The following is a 21,694-nucleotide window of genomic DNA, read 5'->3' on the forward strand; positions in this document are numbered from 1 at the left end:
AAGGTCATGGCACTACATATCTGGAGCCACAGAGAGACATCGCATTGGACAATAGCTATAAATCATTGCCAGAAAGGAGATGGATCCAGAATAAAAATCCAGGAAAGCTCTGTCTTTGCCATTATGATGCTTCGGTTATTTAAGAACTTTATCTTCTTAATGTAGACAACTCCATCAAAACTTAAGGTGTGTGGGGAAAAAAATGAGTTTGGGTTAACCAAATCCAGTATTCTGAATAGTAGATTCATTTAAAAAACTAAATTCATTTATTTGAAATGCAGAATTACAGAGCGCAAACCTGGAGGCAGGAGCTCCACCCGGGTCCCCCAGGTGGATGCAGGGGTCCAAGCAGTTGGACATCTTCTGCTGCCTTCCCAGGCACACTCTCTGGCCTGGAACATCCAGGATATGAAGCAGTGCCCACGTGGGATGCCAGCCTTGAAGACCATGGCTTATTTCACTGTGCCACAATGCCAGCCATGGTAGAATTTTTTTTTTTAGTTTACTGAGTAGTATATGAATTTTATTTTTATTTTGACAGAGGGATGGAGACCTAGAGCTCCTACCCCTTGGTTCACTCTCCAAACCAGGCCCTGGGAACCGAATCCACATCTCGCACACGGGAGGCTGGGACCCACCTATGTGAGCCACCGTCTACTGCCTCCCACAGTACACCTTAGCAAGGAGCTGAAGCTGGGTGCAGAGCCAATGTTTGAAACTGGGCACTCTGAAACGGGAGGAGGGTGTCCCAACCACCAGCTTAACTTCTCAGCCAAACACCCACCTTGAAGAGTAAAACGATTTTGGACATGGAATACTTCAAAACAAAAGTTTCTTTGAAAATTACTGCGTTCCCATGAGGTAAAATCCCTAGACTAGAAAAGAAGTTGCGACAAGAGACAACTCCCGGTTCCCTGTTCCCCAGTCCAGCTGCCGTTAGGAACTTCCTGTGTGACTCGCCAGTGCCTTTTCTATATTATAAGAGAACATTCTAGATACTCGATAGCATAACAGAGCATAAAGACTATTAGTTGTGCTTAGATCCTGGCCTTGATCTCCTGGTGCTATATGATAGCAGTATATAAATATGCAATTATGTTCTCCTTTCTTTCCCACACATAAGGAAGTGTGTACACACACTGTTGTACACTGTAATCTTTCCTGCTCCTTGTGTGTCTTTGGGGAGTTTCCCATGTCGGTTCCTAAGGAGCTTCAACTTCTTTCTCAGTTGCTGACTTTTCTGTCCCGTGATCGCGTCTCTACTTTAGGTAGTCTGCCATTGAGCTGTGGTCCACCTGTTCATTCTCCCTTTCTCAAGGGAACATACTTTCAAGTTTTATTCCCAAACTCATGCAAAATATTCCAGATAAATGAGTTTAATCCTCATCTTCCTCTTCATCATCTTGGTTGATCTGAAAGTATCGTAATTCACAACCCTCTTTGCTATTCGCAGCTATACACAACCAATCACATAGATTATTATTCTTCAAATAATCTTTGGTGGGATACTTCAGATATGTTCTGGAAAAAGACACTTCAGAAGTCACATGATCTTACTCTTGCTTCATTTGATGCTCTGGATCCCTCCACTGAGATTCCTGGCTTTCCCATTAACTTAACTCTGCTCTGGAGAAACTGCTTAAAATTGGCAGTGTCCATGATGCCATCTGCTATGGGGTGGGTGCAGTCCAGGGTGAGCCTGCTCCTCCTCATCCTTCTTCATTTGCCTCCATTAACCACAAGCTTTTTAATGGGTACCAGGGCAGCAAAAGCAAAACAGCAACAACAAAAAAAAGACCATACTTTCATTTTTATTTACTTGAAAGGCAAAGTAACAGAGAGAGGGAGTGGGAGAAAGAGATGTTCCATCCACTTGTTCACTTCCCAAATTGCTGTGACAAGTCTTAGAACTCCTTTCAGGTGTCTCCCATGGGTGGCAGGGACCCCACACTTGGGCCACCTTTCACTACTGTCCCAGGAGCATGAGCCAGGGAGCTGGACCAGAAGAGGACCAGCCAGGACTCGAACCTGCAGTAAGGGAGCGTACTGGCATTTTCCAAGAGGACAGCCTGATAGGGTAAGGTCAGCCGAAGCTGACGAGGTCCTGTTCCCTTTACTGGAAGCACTTCTGATGTTATTACTTAGTTATTTTCTTAAAACTGCTTGGCTTTGCAAGGTGGTTGGTCCCAGACAAAATATAGGACTTCTCCAAGAAAATTAAGCTGCAGGTGGCACGGGCTGTGGATCCCAGATCAACTTAGAGTGAGAAGGCACGAGCTGGAGGCTGGTGGTACCTTCTGTCCTCCTCCCCCTCGCGCGGGCAGACCTTTCTGGAGAGCTTCCGCCTGGCCTGGGTCGTGTTGCTCACACACTGCCGCTCGCAGGCCGCGCTCCCAGCCTGGAGCCAGCACACATTTATAGCACCCCTGCATGTGATCCTGGGATCACAGTACCCAGGGCTGCGCTGGAAGGGGGCAGCTCTGGAGGAGAGGGCCTCGCCCGCCTGCTAAGAGGTGAGTCAGTGTCGAATCACAGACTTCATTCCTCTGAGCAAGGTGTGGTTTCAAACTGAGTTGGCTGCTGAGATGAGAGGGGTAAGTACATTTTCTTTCTTGCATGCCTTTTCCTTAACAAGTGAAATTAAACGCGCTTCTGCACTTCCCTCGCCTCTCCATGTCCACCCCACCCCACCCCACACACTCCTAAGCCAAACACTGTTCTTTTTTTTTCCAACATGTTACTAGTGAGTGCTAGTAGCGTATCCAAAACCACTACCCCACCACCCCCCGAACCCTGGCACAGTCTGCAAAGCAAACGGCCAGCTGTGTCCTACATAATGTCTTCTGTCCTCTGGCACGATTCTGCCTGTGATCCGTGGCGTTTTCCAGTGTTTTGTGATCTTGAGTGGAAGGGTGATTGGAGAGAGAGCCTAAGGCTTTGTTGAAAGAGCTCAGAACTGTGCTGACTTTGATAGGCTTGCCCAGGCCATGTTGTCCAGGCTCTCCTAAGTCCCTTTTCAGAACTGTCTCTGATACTGCAGTCCCTAGCTTGAACTGCCCCAGGATCGCAACAAACACTGTTTTAAGTTTTGACTTGGTGGCGGTCGTAAATGAATCGTCAGGTAGCGGCTGAAATGAGGTTGATTTCCAAGTCTCATGAGAGAATCGGCAGTTCAGGGAGCGTGTGCACACTGTTTTATACTGTATTGCATAAACCAGAAATGCTCGGGCTGACATCATTTATGCCACCGACAGCATCTATAGAGCTACTATGTACCACTGCACGTGTGCATAGGAGCCAAAACTCCTCCCAAGTGGGCCCACGTCCTTAGCTTGGATCCCTGGGGCAGTGCAGGCAGTTCTCCTGGTCTCAGGTCTGAATTCCCGCCTGCTTCCTCAGCTTGCTGCTGCACACCAGCCATCCCAGGAGGGGCCAGGGGATGCTTTGTTGCCTCGTCTGGCTGTCGGTGGTCCCTTGTCTGTATGAATTGGCTCAGTGGCTGTTCCAGCTGCTTATATCAGGGGACCTGGGACGAGCCACTGGGTCCTTTACAGCTTGTCCCCAGCAGGAAATCAGCCAGCTGCTTCTGCAGTCCCTGTGGTGGGTAGATCAGCCTTTGGTCCAGACAGAGAAAACGGTGAGGCAGGGAACGTGAAAGGGACATGGGGAAGGTGGGCTGACGGAGCAGCAAGAGGGCTGAGCAGAGGTGAACATTTAAGAGAATCATTCTTCCTTCACTCAACTCAGCAAGTGCTAAGAGACCTCAAGTCCTTAGCAGAGCAGGCCATGGGACTGTGGGTGCGGTGGCCCACCATGCTGAGCTCAGCCCTGCCCCAGGCGGCGCTCAGATCCCTGGAGAAGACAGCTATGAAACAAGCAACCCCTGTGAGACACACAATGCCTGCCTTTGACCCCCACCACAGGGCCGAAACAACAAGGTCTTCTAAACAAGAACCAGAGTGGCAGGCAAGAGGTTGGCCTGAGAAGGAAAGCATGTACGCCTTCACTCATAGGCGTCCTTGTGAGTCAGTTGAGCGGAAACAACCATCCGAGATTAAACACACACTCGAGCTGGGAGTGAGAAGGCCGGGAGCCAATGGACTCTCTGACGGGAACCGAGCTTGAGTCTCCCACACGGCTTCACTGCGAGGTGGGAGGGAAAGGGCGGTGGCTAGCAGCACGTCATGAGACAATCACAGGTGGGACGTGGTGTGAGGAGGAAGGAAGTGGCAGGTGCTGCAGAGATGTTAAGGACGGGTGACATCGGAGGCAAGACCAGAGTCTGAAGGTCCTGGGCAACTTAAGAGTGTGCTGTCCATCACGCTCTGCTTGGTGGGAAGAGCCTGGGACTGCTCTCAGGATGGGGGGGCACATTTGCTGAGCAGGCAGCTACTCTGGGCTGCAGTGGTTTTTTTACCCTGCCTGCTCAGGGGCCTCCAGCTTCAGCCTGGTTTACGATGGACCCATGTGCTCTGCTGTGCCCCCATACTGACCCTCTCACCTCTGTGCCCAGGCACAGGTTTCCCTGCCCGCTTCGCTAATCCCCTACCTTCTCACCTGGCAACCAGTGGTCTCCCTTCAAATGACACACAGGGAGCTAGCTCCCCATCAAACATCAAGTCAGAAAATCTGATTGGCTCTTCTCAAACGAGACTCTACCTGGAGTTCTGTTAGCAGGGTCCAGGAGGTGGGTTGGTGCAGTGGACCAGGGTCACTCGGGGCTGGGGAACTTGGAGCCAAGAACAAAAGGAGAGCTCCCACATTGCTGCTCCCGGGTTGCAAGGGCAGCTGCTCGCAGCAGCACGACAGGGTGTGTGTTTCATGGCTAGAGACATGCTGGAGACAGATGACAGCATCAGGTGCCTCTCGGGAAGGAAAAGAGAACCAGGGCAGAGAGAGTCACCCCGAATGCGGGGTCCTGGCTGGAGGGAGCCAACCCCCTCAGCAGGTGCCCCGACCCACTGCTCACACTCCCAAGGAAGCCATAAGCCCGGCTGAGGGATGTCCATCTTTGCACTGCAGGATCTGTTGCAAACTCCAACGCAAAGGGCTCAGGAATCAAGATCACAGTTGGTGAGAGAGACTGCCAGGCGGGGCACTGCAACACTGTGCTTTGTGGGTTTGTCTGTTGTTGGTGGGTGACCGGACAACCCACCATTACCTTGGCTCTGGGGTTCTTTCAACTGTGTCGGCAGAGGTGACTGTCATGTGTTTTTGGAATCCAGGCTGGCAGAGCCAAATGTCTTCTGCTGCAATCTTGAAATGCCGGTGGGCAGCAGGAGGAAGTCAGGATCATTGCCACCTGCCAATGTTTCCTAAATGTTGATGCTTAACTTCCACGCGGTTGGTGGAGAGACATTGAAATGAGTGAGTGCTCTGAGCTTGTGACCTAAAAAGGGGAAATTCTGCTGCACTCACCAGTCGGGGAGCAGCTTTGGCAGAGCTCAGTGCCAGAACCCATGCCAAAGAATTGTGAAGAGATTAAGCCCAGCGATGCTGGCTGAGGTTGTGCAAGTAATGAGAACCGACTCGATGGAGCCAAGCTGCTTGCGTCTGGGTCAAGTTCTCGGATGACTAATATTGGTTGTGAACCGGTATTTTGGGGTTCCAGAGAAATGTTCCGGCTCCTCCAAGCCCTGACCCTAGTCAGAGTAGCTGCCTTTGCACCTTATGAAATCCTGAGCTGTGAAACTCAGACTGTAAAAGGTGTATTTCTTGTTAGGGTCATTTACACGTGGAAGGGTCTAAAGAGATTGGATCAAGTGAAACTGGACTGGTCATTTTGAAGTGCAGTCAAAATTTTTATTTCCAAGGGATGCAATTTTGCAGATGAAACACGTGGTTTATATTCACCTTTGGTCGTTCAGCAAATCACTGCTATGACTGCTGCTGTTGAAAATGGCAATGAGATTGAAGGTAGGCAGTGACAAAGTGGCTTTGTGTCTGTCTTGTGTTTCATAGCAAACAGATGACACAAGCAGTCCGAGTCTGGTCACAAGATCCTTGGCTCATGTCTTCCGGTTCTTGGCAGAGCACCGGTGTTGATATTTTGGTTGGCTTTGCCTGCCTGGTGATTTTGGGTGTGTCTCTCACTCACCGATGGCGGATCGCAGGCATGGGGAATGTCAAATATTGTCCTTCAGGAGATTCTCATTGAGGCTGCTCTCAGGCCCAAGCTCTGGGAGCCAGGGTTAGGAGGGTGAGCAGGGACCCGTCCAGCAGGGTGGGAAAAGAAGGGCTGAGCTGGGACCTGGGAAGCCACACTTAGGCTTCTTAGGAAGTACAGGATCCCAAGTGAAAGTGCAAACAGGGAAATTCAATTGAGAAAATGTGACTGATAAGTGGGCTGGTTTGCTAATCTGAATCTCTGGTTACTTGTTTTGTGGCCTGCTTAGGGTTGGTTGACCCGAGCCCACGACCCACCACTGTCAGGATGGGGGCTGGTTTGGCCAGGGTTTCCCCCGGATCGCAGGGGACCCTGGTTACCTGTGAGGGGGAAGCATGTCTTCCCTTCTCTTCATATCTCACTATGGAGTTTGTAAGCACACTCAATGACAGAATTGTACAAGCATGCCTGGCACCGGTTTCCACAATTATTCACACGTGCCCAATCTTCCTTTATGAAATGTCCTGTACTTCCCATGAACGTTGGCCCCTGTTCTCCCATGCCTGGAATGTTTTCAAGCAAATAATTTCCTCATTCAGTCAGTAACCGTGAAGATAAAAAGTTCTTGTATGTGCATAATCACTGTCATGATTCCTTAATATTAAAAATCCTATCAGTGCTCAGATGCACCGATTTCTGTTTTTTTAGACAGTTGATTTATTTAAATCTATGCCCAGGGGCTGGTGCAATGTCTCAACTGGCTAACTCTGCACCTTGCAGCTCTGATATCCCGCATGGACACTGGTTCGTGTCCCGCTACTCTACTTCCCATGCAACTCCCCGCTTGTGCCTTGGGAAAGCAACAGAGGCTGGGCCAAGTCCTTGGGACCCTGCACATGTATGGAGGACCTGGAGGAGGCTCCTGGCTCCTGGTTTCAGATTGGCTCAGCTCCAGCCATTGCGGCCATTTGGGGTGTGAACCAACAGATAGGTCTTTCTCTGTCTCTCCTCTCTGTAAATCTGCTTTTCCAATAAAAATAAATAAAATCTTTCTTGTTCAAGATGCACAGGTTGCTGTCGTTTGGTACCTCTTTCCAGGCACTTTCTCTTTGCTGTCTCCTGAATTTCTGTATTTCCCCCTCTGGAAGCTTCCCTCTGTCGTCTGGTGTTGCAGACATCTTGTTAGGTGGATTGCTTTGGGTCACAGTGATGAAGGTTGTGTTGAAGCCCTCTTCTGCCAGTCCCCATCTCTGGGGCTTCTCTGCTTCTCACATCCATCGCTTTCCCTCTGTTAGCTGTGCTGCTGCCACAGAACAGCACAGAATGGCAGCTTCAGTAAGACATGGAAATGCAAGACCACGGTGCTGGCTGAGGCCTGGGTGCCTTCCTGCTGCGTTCTCACATGGCAGAGAGCAGAATCCCCTCTCGCTAATCGCACTGGGGAGAGTGGAGCCCTCAGGACCCATTTCCTCCATCTCCACATGCCCTCCCATGGGCGTGGCAACCCTAATGAAGTCAGCTGAGTAATCTAAATTTTCCTAGGACAGTCTTCATCCCTGGCTTGTTCTCGTAGAAGTCTGCAAAGTCGTCTCAAGTTCCTGCCGTTACGTGGTCGTTTCCTTGTCATCTTACGCATTCATGTGTTTTCCCACGTCCTTCTTCATCATTTAGTCATTATTTTTAAGAATTAGGATTTTTATTTATTAACTCGTTCCTTTCTGTTTTCTGTTTCACTAATTTCTGCTTTTTATCTCTACTATTTCCTTCTTTTCTTTTTCTTTTTCTTTTTTTTTTTTTCAGTTTTTCGAGTTGGGAACTCAAGTCCCTATTTCTCTTTTCAAATGGCTATTAAAGCTAGAGCTGAGCTGGTCCCAAGCTGGAAGACAGGAGCTGCTTCCAGGCTTTCTACGTGGCTACAGTAGCCCAAGGACTTGGGCCATCCTCCCCTATCTTCCCACCATGAACAGGGAGAATAGGAAGCAGAGCAGTCAGGACACACAGGCGCTGTGCCGGTGCTGCCGCTGGACGATTGGCCTGATTCACCACTGATTCACTGATTCACATAAAAACTATGATGCCATAGCAATTCTTACAACTTTGTAAGTTTCTTGACATATTTACCGGGAGGTGTTCTAGTTTTCATCTTTGGAATACAGTCATTTCTCAAGGTCACATCTTGGAATTCATTGCCCTGGGTCCAGTGAATCCTGTAAATATGCATATCTGGATGCTTTTCTATTTTTAAAAAGTTTCCTTGAATTAGAAATGTTAATGTTAAGTTTGTCCCATTGCTTTATTTATTTAAGATTGATTGACTGATTTGTATTAGAAAGGCAGATTTACAGAGAGAAAGAGAGACAGGAAGATCTTCCAGCTGCTGGTTCACTCCCCAAGTGACCTCACTGGCCAGAGCTGAACAGATCCAAAACCAGGAGCCAGAAGTTTCTTCCAGTCTCCCACATGGGTGTAGGGTCCCAAGGCTTTGGGTCATCCTCTGTTGCTTTCCCAGGCCACATGCAGGGAGCTGCCGGGATTAGAACCGGCACCCATATGGGATGCTGACACTTGCACACCAGAGCCCATTATTTTATTTTATTTCAGACAATAACAGAAATAGTATTCCCTCTTTATCACCCTCCAATTTCCTCTGTTCTCTCTGGTCCTGCTTATTTCTTTCCTGTTCATTTCTCTTTCTTTTCACTGTTTTTCTGGTTTTCTTTTGTGTCCTTTAATAAACTCTTATTTGAATCTAGTCTCCGTTGGATGCCTTGTGACTCATTTACATCTGAGACAATTTGTGTTTTACTTTTATTTGTTTTCTTTGTTCAACCGCTAATCATTTCATCCTTCCACGGTTTTTATTCATTTCTATTTACGTTTTCCACATTTCTAATTCAAGGCACTTCATATAAGCTCATCTGCAACTTGATAACATTAAATTCTATTTGTAGTGCTAACTTAGTTTCGTCCAGCTGCTGGTTGACTTTCAGATGTTCCTGGGTAGTATAAATGAAAGACAGTCTCAGGACTTAAACAAATTAACCATAGACCTAAGCACCTGCCTCTTGTCCGTTTTTATAGCATTGGAATGTTTTACAGGATTCCTGGTTTTTTCTTATAAGGTTCTAAATTTTCTGTTTTCCATTCTTTTCCCCATTCAGCACCATCATGTGCTTCTCCTGTCATTTATTATGTCTTTGGAAAAAATGTTCTTAGTATTTAACTCTTAGTATCTTTATGCATTTACTTTTTTAAGGGGCCATCTTTGTGGCTTAGTGGATAAAGGGGCTGCCTGAGGCAGCAGTATCCTGTATGAGAGCCGTTTTGTATCCCAGCTATTTCACTTCCCATCTAGCTCCCTGCTGATGCGTCTGGGAAAGGCAGAGTAAGATGGTGCCCGTGTTGGTCCTGTGCCACCCACATGGGAGACCTGACAAAGCTCCTGGCTCTGGGCTGTCCTGAGCCTCAGCTTTTTTCTTTTTGTCCCATCAATTCTGAACAGTATTTACACACTTCCATTTCCATTTCTTGACCTCAAGCTGTTAGAAAATCTGATGTCGTTGTGTGTCCACACTTTTTCCTTCTCATTGTTTCCTTCACTCCGGGAGGACAAGCTAGGAGACAGAACGCTAGGGGGCCTCCATGGTGTTCAGCTCTCGCAGAAGCTGTTTTTAAAACAAGCAAATCTGGTGAAGCTATTTTTTTTTCCTTGCTCTTGCTAAGGAGAAATATGGACTGTGAAAATGATACTTAACAAAATCTTGTTTACTCAGAGCTTTCTTTAAGCATGACTAATTTATTTTTATTTGAAAGGAAGATAGTACACAGAGAAAAGGAGACAGAGAGAGCGAGAGATCTTCCATCTTCTGGTTCACTCCCCAAGTGGCCACAATGGCCAGAGCTGAGTTGTCCCAAAACGAGGAGACTGGAGCATCTTCCAGGTCTCCCACACAGGCGCAGGGTCCCAAACACTTGGACCATCCTTCTCTACCTTCCCAGGTTATAAGCAAGGAGCTGGATCGGAAGTGGAGCACCATATGGAATTGACGTGGCACCCATATGGAATGCTGGCAGTACATACAGGTGCAGGGTTGGGTTGCTACGCCCTAGTGCCAGCCCCATGATCCTTAATTTTTTTTTTTTAAAGATTTATTCATTTTATTACAGCCAGATATATACAGAGGAGAGACAGAGAGGAAGATCTTCCGTCCGATGATTCACTCCCCAAGTGAGCCGCAACGGGCCGATGCGTGCCGATCCGAAGCCGGGAACCTGGAATCTCTTCCGGGTCTCCCACGCGGGTGCAGTGTCCCAATGCATTGGGCCATCCTCAACTGCTTTCCCAGGCCACAAGCAGGGAGCTGGATGGGAAGTGGAGCTGCCGGGATTAGAACCGGCACTCATATGGGATCCTGGGGCTTTCAAGGCGAGGACTTTAGCCGCTAGGCCACGCCGCCGGGCCCAATGAGCCTTAATTTTTAAAGCATAAACTTACAATAAACCTGTGCAAGGAGCAGGGGTTTTAAATGTTACTTTCTACTTAAGTCACAGAGTTTGTGGTGTTAGCTGAAATTCTAAGGCCTAACTACACTTGCAAGGCCAATGGCGTCGTTTGGCAGGGCAGCAGCATCGGTCTCTGCATTGGGCTTTAGCATGTGTTATCAGCAGGCTGTCTAGCTCCCCACCCTCCATTCACTCTCTCCTTTGCTCCTAGCTCCCAGAGGCCTCAGCACTGTCATTATTCTCCAAAAATGACAGCACAGTTCAGCTGCGGGATTCAAATGGATGCCTGAATTTTTGTGGGTTACAACAGCTTGTTTTCATAAGAAACATGGTATTTGACCATGCTCGTCTGCGTGGGGGTGGAATGGGAATCGTAAAGGGAACCGTCGGTTTGGATGTGTCATCACGGATCAGTCTGAACGAGAAAGCAGAGACCCTTGATGGAAACCACTTCGCCGTGGCTTGTTCCCTTGTGGGGCTAAAGGGCTCTCCCAGGTTTATGGCATGTTTTACTCTCCCAAACTGGGCAGCTTGTAGCTTCATCCTCAGAGGCCAGTCTAGCCAAGAGCAGCACCCTGATGGGCACCTATCAGGAATCTGTTCTGATCTATCATTATCTGAATTGTGGAGTGGGAGTTGACCATCCTCCCTTACACCGCACCCTCTGCAGCACTGGAGCCTGCCACGTTTGGCACAGCGTGGTGTGGAGGAAAACTGAATGGACCTCCCCTGGGGGAACCTTATCAGCCAGCCTCTGCTCCATCCCATATGGTGCCAGAACTTTGTGGTTTCAAACAAAAGCCACTTATTTAGCTTTCGGTTCCCTGGCATGCCAATTTAGGCCAAGCTCAGCTGTTCGTCTGAGGTGGGTCTCTGAGTCCCAGCTGCCCCCTGGTGAGCCTGTGGTCAGCTGTGGATTGGCCACTGGTCAGCTCCCACTCATCGACTGTGTGGACAAGGCAGCATGCCAGCTCAGGGAAGTGCCAGCATGAGACTCACTCCTCACCATCGCCCAGCCTATGTCCAGTGGAACCATCACTGGAATTGTGGGCAGGATCTGGGTTGTGGAGAAATGGAAGTGACCTTCCAAGGGCCCAACATATCCCTCTCCAGATGGGATGCATCCAGAGGTAGTGAGCTTCCCATCGCTGGAAGGATTCAAGTAGACCCTGAGAATCCCAGGTTCTCCTTGCTTCTACTCTAGAGGCTACAAAGTGTTAGATACACTGCAGGACGTGTGTTCCCAAAACTGCAGGGGTGGGTGGGGAGGAGGCTGGCTGGTTCCAGCCCTTTCCTGCTGTGAGATGATAGATAAAGCACACCCAGTGGAGGGTAGACATGTCTGCCTTGTCTCTGATCGCTGAGCCTTGGGAGCAGGATATCTCTGGGTTCCTCGCTGCCCCGACGGCCTCCAAGGTGGCATTTCTCTCATCAGCATTTCGTGGTGGCTTCAGAGGTAGAAGAAGGAAAGACAGCAGCAGCAGGCTGGGAGTTGAGCTGTCATTTCACCCCGGCCCCAGAGTGAGCAGGACCCTTGGTGTGTGCACAGGCCACGTGCCAGGGGAGAAAGCCAGCAGTGTCTCTGAATAACCTTCCTCCCCAGCTACGGCTGTTTGTTTGTATTCAAACAGGAACATGATAACCGCTATAAGTAGCTCCCGCGCAGCTGTGCAAGATAGACAGCAGCAGAAATTGGTCTGGGTCACCCGAGGGAGAAGCCGGGTGTCCCCACCATCTAGGGTCAAGTGTGCATGTCCCCCCTCAGCTGCATGGCTGGAGCAGCTGAACAAGCTGCTGCGCAGGTGCCTGAGCTCACCTGTGATAAGCAAACCTAATCTGGACTCCAGCAGTCACGTGGTCCACAGAGGCCGGCCTGGCCTGCTAGAGGGCCCCCTGCAGTGAGCGAGTTCTGATGGGATCTTGCCTGCAGGGTTGGCCTGCAGAGGTGTTCCCAAGCCTGCTGGGGTCTGGCGAGGAGGAGGTCACCTGTTGGAACTCCACCAGTGCCAGGCTAGTTCTGGTTCCTGAAGGCCCTTTCCTGCTATGAGACCTCGGCTAAGTCATTTTCTACCTTCTGGTCCTCGGCTTTCCCTTTTTTTCCAGCAGTAAGCACCTAAATTATTTTACACAGAAGAAAAATCAGAATTGATTAAATTTTTAAAACAGGTACATTTTTATCATATACCAAAAAGAAAGAAAACGTTTTTCAATAGAGAATGAAGATCTAGGGGGCTTGTGTTGTGGTGTAGTGGGCTAATTGTCTGCAGCACCTGTAGCCCATAAGGACACTGGTTCAAGACCCAGCTGCTCCTCTTCTGATCCCGCTCCCTGCTTGTGGCCTGGAAAAGCAGTGGAGGACGGCCCAAGGCCTTAAGCCTCTGCAGCATGTGGGAGACCCAGAAGAAACTCCTGGCTCCTAGTTTTGGATCAGCTCGGCTATTCGGGAAGTGTCTCTCCTTCTCTCTCTCTGTAACTCTGAATTTCAAGTAAAAATTTTTAAAATATAAATTTTTTTAAAATTTTATTTTTTTATGATGTTTACATTGTTGATCAATGTGGGAAGGATCAATTATCAGGGGAAAGTGGGTGAGACCATTATTTCCACACCTTCTTTTTCTTCTTCTATATCTTGGAGAAGAGGGGAGGAGAGAAGCCGCATCCATCCTCCCAGTCACCCCAGCACCCAGGGATGGGGACGGCCACCCGATGTCATCCTAGGGTCCCCAGTGTGGAGCATGTTTCGAGGTTTCTGTTCAAGTGGTTTCAATAGTTCTGACATGATATCAATCTCGCATGTCCAAGGATGAAGAAATCCTTCCAAGGTCCATTGGCTGACATAGTTCACCCTAGAGTCTCCATTTGCCCAGAAATTTGCTGTCAAACTTTGCTGGGGTAGTTGACCATCTTCTTCTGCCCTCCTTCCTCTGTTATGGTACCAGATGTCCTCTGTAGGTTCCAATGGACTACACTATCCTCCATGTGCATTTGGACATGCCATCCACTGCTCTGTCTTAGCCACTGAGGAGGCCCAGTTTACACATGCACTTCATTGTCAGATCACAGATCCTGCCACTCTCCCCATGTTTGGAGTTCTGAGTCTGGCAGTCTAGTTGGGGGGATCCTCAAAGAAATCTCTGAGGTGATCCCAGACCTGACTCTTGCGTGCACCCCCCGCGTATTGGGTCCATCCCATTCCGTCACTCTCAGCCTACCCATTCACTGATAGTTGCAGGTGCTAGGCCAGATCTATCTCCATTCCCGTCTCTTATGCAAACCAATGAGTGCTGCGGCCCAGCCCACCACACACTTGGCTCTCACATACACCATCAGGAGTTTCAGCCCAGTCAGAGTGACCCCCAATAACCCCCATTGGACTAGCACCTAGTCCTGGTTCCTGTGCCTGCTGCACAAGCAGCAGTGGGACTGGTCCGGTCTATCCCATATCCCATTTAGCTCTCACACACATCATTGGGCATTGAAGCCTAACTCAACCCAACTGACTCCACCCTCCAGCCCACACTCATTCCATCGGGTACCTCTGCCTGTCTAGCCAGGCCCGCCTCCAGTCCTGGTTCTCGTGCTCAACAGTGGGAAATGCAGCCCATCAGTGGAGTTCCCAGAGTTTCCCTATTAAGCTCATTCTCTGCTCAGGAACTTGCACTCTCCAGGTGGTTCTGCAGTCTAGCTCAACAGGACTTGCCCCAGTCCCAGGACTTGCCAGCTGCTGCTGCAGCAAAGCCCAACCAGCCTGCCCTTACTCTGGCCCATGCCTATACCAGTGGATGCAGTTAGTTACCCCAGCCTGGCTCTCCCCCTAGCCCAGGCACATGCAGACCAACAGGTATTGTAGCTCTGTCTGGCCTGGTCTGGCCCCAGTCCCAGCTCTCATGCTCACCAGCAGGAACAGTGATCTAGCAGGGGAGTCCTTACAGCTCCTCCATCAGGCTCACCGCTGCCTCCAGGTCTTGCATGTGCTGATGGGTGCTGTGGCCCTATCTGGTATGGCCCATCTCATCTCAGCATTTGCCTGTGGGTGCTATAGCCTGGCCCAGCCCAATGTGCCCCCGGTTACAGCTTGCACTGGCGGATGCTGCCACTCAACCCAGCCCAGCCAGCTCCAGTCCTGGCCCAGACCAACCCACATGTTTAACAGCTCTGACCTTTGATTGTCCATTTAAAAAAAGAAATAGAAATAATTACCACATAGCTTTACTGTAAGTATTTAGTATTTTTTAAAGACTTATTTGATTTTTTGAAAGGTGCATTGCAGAAAGAGAGGGAATCTTCCATCGCCTGGTTCCCTTCCTAAATAACTATAAACCGTTGGGCCTGTTTAGGCTGAAGCCAGGGCTGGAACTCCACCTGAGTCTCTCATGGGGCGGCAGGGGCCCAAGTACTTATGCTGTCTTCCCCACCCTCTCAGAAGCAGGGAACTGTGTTCGCTAGCCCCTGCTCCAAGCACTAAAGAGAGCTTGAGCCTGTCACAATGTTTAGAACAAGAGCTGAATGCACATGGATTAAAGCATCCATACGTGGCGTTAATGCACTAATAAATGGCTTAATGAATCCAAGATTGTCCTGGTTTATATTCAAGGTCTGTTATGGTTTTGACCACGTGACACTAAAATGAAAGTGCTCTCAAATAACCATCTTTTTAAAAAGGAAACATGAATTTGATATCTTTAAGAGATTATTAGGTGGAGAAAATCGTGCTTTAGATGCCTGTTTGGACACCTGTCGCAGAAGACATGAGCAGCAGAAATCTTTGTGAATTCAACCTTATTTATAGCCAACCCTCGGAGTCAGTTAAAAGCCTATTTGTAAAGCAATTCAGTGTTGTCCCCTCCAGGACATGGAGTAGCGAAATTCACCCAGAAACAGTCACAAAGAGGGATGAGACAGGAACAGTGTGTCACTAGCCCAGAAAGAATTCCAGCTGACATGTTTGGTGAAAATTCTGAAACCTTTGACTTTCTTCTAATTGTCCTGTGTTATAAATGGTCTTGGTAAATTATTTCTGCCAATGCACGAGACAGTTAGCACTGCTTTTATTGCAGATGCAACCTGTTTGTAATTAGTAGCATCTGGCATCATGGTTTTACATTAGGATTTAAGGCCAAATAAGCTTTATTTTACCCAGGGTGCTGCTTATTGGAGGCTCCAAAGAGAGCTGTTGAGATTATAGCATTAACGGTCAACAGCTGAGCACTTGCGGCACCGGAAGTTGTTATGGAGAGAGAACTGTTTCAGCCAGGGGAGGTGGAAATGATAGGATCCCTGTTTCACAGAAAACTCAACACAGAGAAGTTAAATAACTTGCCAGGGTTTATGCATCGCGCAGGTAGTGCTGTGGGCACTCTGAGCCCAGGTCTGCCTGCTGCTGAAGCGACCTTGTTCCCAGAAGTAGAGGAATCCAATCATACTCCTGTGAACTTAGCCATCAGAGGATGAAGCCGTACAGTGTCTCACTCAGCCTGCAGTGGGGAAGATGATTCATCCCAGTCGCCTGTCCCCACAGGTAAGTCAGTGGCAGATGTTGGGGTTCCAGCAACGTCCTGTCCTGGGGAAAACGGGGGTCACTGCTGGACAGTGTGAGCACTCAAGATTCTCTAGCTCACAGCGTCTGGAGTTGCCCCCGCGCCTGATCAGTCCATCATTGTGTGAGTCCTAACACCTAGTTTCCAGCACCTCCCCAAGGGGTGTTAGAAAGGCCTTAGAATTATTTGTTGTCTTCCCTGTTGGTAGTGGCAGCCTCAAATGCCCCATGGTGGCCAAGACAGGAGTGCTGGAACGGCTGTTAGAAGGGATGCCCAGAGCCTGGCAGAGCTAGTGATAGGGACCATGTGTAGGGACTGGTACTAGCACCAGTAGGATGCCAGCAGTCACCCCTGAGGCAGCTGAGGCAGGTGCCGGAGGAGGCCCCTCTGCAGCATGATTGTGGCTGGCTTCAGTTGCTTGACTCCTACCTGGCTCCGCCTCCCCTGGGCTTGGCTCTCCAGGCTTCCCTGAGCAGTGCCAGCTCCCCACTTTCCATTCCTGTTCAAGAATGACTATATGTTATGTTTGGGGAACAAAAGGTAGCTTGAGTGTCCGGGTCTCCTTAAGAGCCAGATTTTCTTGTCCCATGCCAGTCAGTTGGCACCCTTCCTTTCCACCTAGAGCCTGTGTGTGGCAGTCTATGTGTTTGACTAATGTGGATCTTCCTCAGCCTATCAGTAAGTTAGGTTCCGAGTTGAATCCTTGCAGGTGTGTGCCCCACAAGACTCACCTGGGAAACACCCCTTGTCCGCATGCAGTGGGAAGAAGCAAAGGGCTAGTACTGAAGAGTCCTGGCTAGAATTCTGGTCCTACCACCAATGAGGACACACTGCAGCTTAGCCAAGCCTCTGTCCTGTCGTCAGCTAAAGGAGACCAGTAGGCTTGGATTTCTGTAGGGATCCCTGTAAACTAAGCACCGTGCAGGAACCTGGTGAACTGCCGGGATGTGCTAACTAATCATCGGGGACTGATGAACAACAGTGATCAGTACAGGCAGCTGGTAAGGAGCAAGGAGTGCTCGGTGGGACTGAGGAGTTCCGAAAGCTGGCGTGGGAGGAGGTAGGCAAGGGCCGGGGGCCTGCTTGGCAAGCTTGTTTAGGATGAACCTTCTTAGGCCCGTGGTCTCCATGAGCAATCCTTACTGCGTTAAGGCCCTGGGGTCTGGCATGTGCAATATTGACATGTCTGACTGGCATTTGCTGCTGCTTTTTTTTCCTTTTAACGACCCATTTTGAAAAAAAAACTGGGGAGAAAGAACTCCCCTATACTTATATGCTCCTCAAATTTCCACACCAGTCAAGGCTGGAGCAGGCCAAAGCAGGGAGCCAGGACTTCAATCCAGTTCTTTCAAGGGAGTGTCGGGCCCAGGAACTTGAGCCATCAGCTGCCAGTTTACTCCCCCAAACCCGTAGTGGCTGGTACTGGATCAGCCTGAAGCTGGGAGGCAGGCACTCCATCAGGGCCTCTCACAACCATGGCAGGAGCTCAACTAGTTGAACTATCACTGCCTCTAGCAACTGCTTTAGTAGGAAGGCCGATTTAGGGACCAGAGTTGGTCTTTCAGCCCCAGCCACTCTGATAGGGAGCACAATGTCCTGACAAGGATCTTAATCCCTGAGCCAAGCACCTGGCCCCAGCACTGGCTTCGCGACAGCACACACTCGTATCCCTGAAAAGGTCACTGCTCGTTCCCCCAGCCCCTGTACACACCAATCTGGTTTGTCTCCAGGGACTAGCCTACCTTGGCTCTTTCATAGAAACAGAATCACACACTGGCATTTTGCGTCTGACTGTTTAGTGCAATTGGGGTTCCTCCGAGTTGGAGGACGCAGCAGTACTTTACTCCTTTTTGTGTCTGAGCCGTGTCCCTTTGTATGCCTACCCACATGGTGTTTATCCATTCAACCATAGAAGCATTCACACTGCTGCTCTGTTAGGACCAGAAGTGAGGTATTAAGCTCTTCCTTGTCTGGGGTTCCCCAGCAAGGGTCTCAAACACCCCAGCTAAGCCACCTTCATTGAAGTGCTGATTCGGTTGTGCCTGGGGGCAGGAGTAAGGGACTTCTGTAGAAGCTCTTCTGCCACTGTAAGAAAAATCACAAGGGAGCTGGCTGCATGCAGGCACAGGGTAGCTGAGTGGCAATGACTGGCTCATGCCTGGGAGGCCACCAGGCAGGAGGGTGTCCGGTTGGTCAGTGGGCAGGAGGTCTGCAGGCTCTGCTTGATCCCAGGCCTGCCTGTCGGCAATCCCAGCAAGCCTGAGCTTTTTATGACTTCACCTGTTGAAACTCAGCCACGCCTGGGTAAGCACACACCATGAGCAGTTGCCAGACCGCCACGTCATCACCTTTCTGCGGGTTTTCTTTGTCCTTCTGTGCCATTGACTCTGGGATTGTCCCAGGTGTAAGCGCAGAGCCTGGCGAGCAGTGCTGTTTGTTTCTAGAAAGAACAGTTCGTTCTCTGCCGTCACACATAACAAGCAAGTGATTCCTGACACTGCGCTCCCCAGGCCAGGCAGAGCCATCAGATGTGGCCAATCAGATGGCAGGGACCATGTTCATTGGGATAAGCCTTTATTGAAAGGACCTGTTTGGGTGTAATAATGGAGCAATCCTGTATGAAAGGCCCTGGAAGCGACGGCCCAGGCAAGGCGGATTCCACGTGGGCAGGAGCCTTGTCTAAGCACGGCGGCTCTGCACGGCCGCAGGCCAGGTATGAAGCGCAGCTGGTTTGGGCCAGTGTGAGGGCGGGGACAAGCCAAGCTGTTTGCTGGGCTGGTTGAGGTCGGTCAGGACTTGGCTCAGATCTCACAGGCTTCTGAAAGTTGGAAGAGGAGGAAGAGACGGTGCAGCCAGTACTGAGCAGCCCCCCAGCCTCTGAAGTCCAGACCAGCCCTTAACGTGAGTAAGAAGGCCAAGCTATGTTCACCTGCTTCTCTGGACTGGGGAAAGCCCAAGATAGGGACAGCAGCAGAATTTCCTAGCAGAAGATTCCAGATGCAGAAAGGCCTCCCTTCTGCCATTCAGCTGTTTATACTGTACCAGAAGAAGTTTAGCCATTTTCTTTAATCTGCTCGTTTGTTTAAACAGCTAGTTCAGATGTCCTGGGTTTGGGGAAGATTATTGCGTTTAAACTGGGGGGTGAGTATCACCAGGAACCTGGCTGTGAACCTGATGAAATTCCAGTTTTTTAAGGTTCGGCTAGGTTCCAGGTGTCAGGAAGTTAGAGCAGCTGATGCGGGATGGCAATCCTGACACTCTATATTATTTCCTACTGAAGAATGTGAAAGTAAAGGTGAAAAAAGAGACCAATGTGATTGATTTTCAATAAGGAAAGATGTGAACAATCTATAGTGCACGTGAGTGTGTGTGTCCATAGCGAATGACGAGAAAGGGTTAAGGAATTGTACACTATTCATTGAAGGCTTAGGAGTGAGAAAATTGAGCCTTGTGGTGACATCACAATTTTGTCATTTTGGAGGCGTTTTAATCAGGCCTGCTAGAAACATCCAGGCTTTTCTGGTCACTGCTTGGAGCCCAGAGCACCATACCTTGGTTGAATGAAGGTCAGTGGGTGATTTCTTAGTTTCCTGGGAAAGCACTATGATGAAGGCTGGATTTCTACGGAAGAAATCTTGCTTTTGGAGACAGGTGACCGAGGTCTAGTTCCAGCTGTTGCCTTTTCCAACCTCAGCCTTTGGCAAACTTCTTACCTTCTCGGCTTCCTCCCGGGAGCAGCTGATGACTAAAGCTCCGGGCGCAAGGCTATGATTAACGTCCAAGTTTCTGTAATGTCATTTGTCTGTCTATAGAAAGTGAGAGCAACAGTGCCAAGTAGGCACAGGTGACGGTCTCCCAGACCTCAGCTGTATGACGTGACTCCAGTGTGCCAGGCTGCTCTGGGAGCAGCATGGATTGCATCGCGGTAATGCTGGGCATAGCTGAACCCCACGGTTGTCCTGGAAGTTTCATGTACTCGCTAGTTCCACCTCTGGCCTCCCAATGACATGTTTTCCCATGCAAGAAAACCTCACTGTGTTCACAACACCATGTGCAGAAGTGAGACTGATTTGATGAAACCAGTATTTAGAGGGAAACATACAAAAACCATATGTGGTGGAGAAGTGAATTTCACGCTTCTGATGTTGGACAGCCAACTCCACTGTCAACAGCGGGAAAGCAGCCATGCTGTACTGTTCCCGTGAGAGTTCCCAATGAGGCCCAGGAAACCCGTGGCCAGGCACACGGACACATTTGCCTTGACTTCTGTGGCTGCACCCAGATGACAATACCAGGGCCATCTCATGCACTCGGGAGCAAACTTGTTTTTCAGAAATGTCTGCCAAGCCAGGGTGGGGAGTGAAAAGCAAAACCCAGCAGCCCATTCTGGGAATGAGTTCTGGGCAGCACATCGCAAGAGAAAACACTTCCCAAACCATTTCCCAGGCCTTGGCTGCAGAGGGAAGCACTTCCCGTCACTTGGGAGACGAGCAGATAGATGGGAGAAGCCCTGGCACTTCATCCACGTATCCCTGTGTTCATGCTCTTTTGTCTCTTCCAGTCACCTGTGACAAACCCCCGAGGGCCGCTGGGCACCCTGAGGCACCATGGGCAATGAGAACAGCACCGCCGACAACCAGGTGGGTGGCAGGAAGCTTCTTCCCCCTTGGATGCAGAGGGTCCCGGGGCTGGCCTGGCCCACTCCAGCTGTCTTCCCAGCATCTCCTCTCTGCACAGAGGCAGCAGCCTGGAAACATTGTGCATGCCCAGCTCTGTGCCACCCCGATGGCTTCACATGGCCAACCACAGGACGTAAAGGCCACTTCTCCAGCCATGAGCGCTGGTTTTACTCGTGAGCCCCTGTGTTTAGAATGGACATAATGAGAACTTGGCACACTGTTTCTAGATTGTATTCTTCTGTAAACTTTCTTCCCTGGCTTTGGCAGAGAAAGTTAAAATAGAGACGTTTCTGTATTCCCCCTCCAAATAAAGCTACGGTCGTTAGGACACAATGGAAAAGCTACCAGCCAAGGTAGAGCAGACGAAATGCAAGCTGTGGTTCTTAGAGTAGACCAGGATTGGCCATATGGAACATGCATGGCTTTTTCTAACTGGACACAAGCCTGGGTTACTAAAATACATTCGGATTTTGTTACAGTTCCTTTCAAGCTTGAGTTGTGATGCAGTACCCTGGTAAGCGAAACCAGGGACACTGTCAGGTTTATGTCACATATGAAACGAATGAAACATATTGAACGTATGAAAATGGTGGTTAAATGGTATTAATGGGATCACTGGATCCGAAAGCCAGCCTACCGCAGTCGGGTTTCCTTTCGTGTGTTTATCCTGTCTGTCTTGTTATCTCAGGAAGGCAGGAAGTATGCAAAGAAAAATTAGAAAAGTAGAAAATGCTGGAGGTTTTAGGAGACAGGTAAGAAAGGGTAAGCATGCTAAATGCCTGGGGTGAGGCAACAGGGCAGGTGGAGAATATGGTGACAGTTCTTGTCCCGTGCCCTAGGGAGGCAACCGTCATCACTCCAGCAGACTC

The 21,694-nt window shown here is 49.5% G+C and overlaps 1 protein-coding gene and 1 pseudogene across 1 annotated transcript in view; one reads left to right on the forward strand and one right to left on the reverse strand.

Annotated features, from left to right (window-relative positions):
* Positions 1-1,376: 1,376 nt before the first annotated feature.
* On the reverse strand, positions 1,377-1,770 carry LOC101522454 (large ribosomal subunit protein eL22-like; annotated as a pseudogene).
* Positions 1,771-2,416: 646 nt separating this feature from the next.
* Positions 2,417-21,694, forward strand: part of LOC131481630 (transforming acidic coiled-coil-containing protein 2-like) — a 55,649-nt gene continuing 36,371 nt past the window's right edge. The window contains exons 1-2 of the mRNA XM_058671096.1: positions 2,417-2,594; positions 20,708-20,786. Of these exons, the coding sequence (XP_058527079.1) occupies positions 20,754-20,786 (33 nt within the window). The 5' untranslated portion in view covers positions 2,417-2,594; positions 20,708-20,753. The remainder of the gene's footprint in view (positions 2,595-20,707; positions 20,787-21,694) is intronic.

Source organism: Ochotona princeps, chromosome 13, assembly GCF_030435755.1.
Source record: "Ochotona princeps isolate mOchPri1 chromosome 13, mOchPri1.hap1, whole genome shotgun sequence".
NCBI classification, from domain to species: domain Eukaryota; kingdom Metazoa; phylum Chordata; class Mammalia; order Lagomorpha; family Ochotonidae; genus Ochotona; species Ochotona princeps.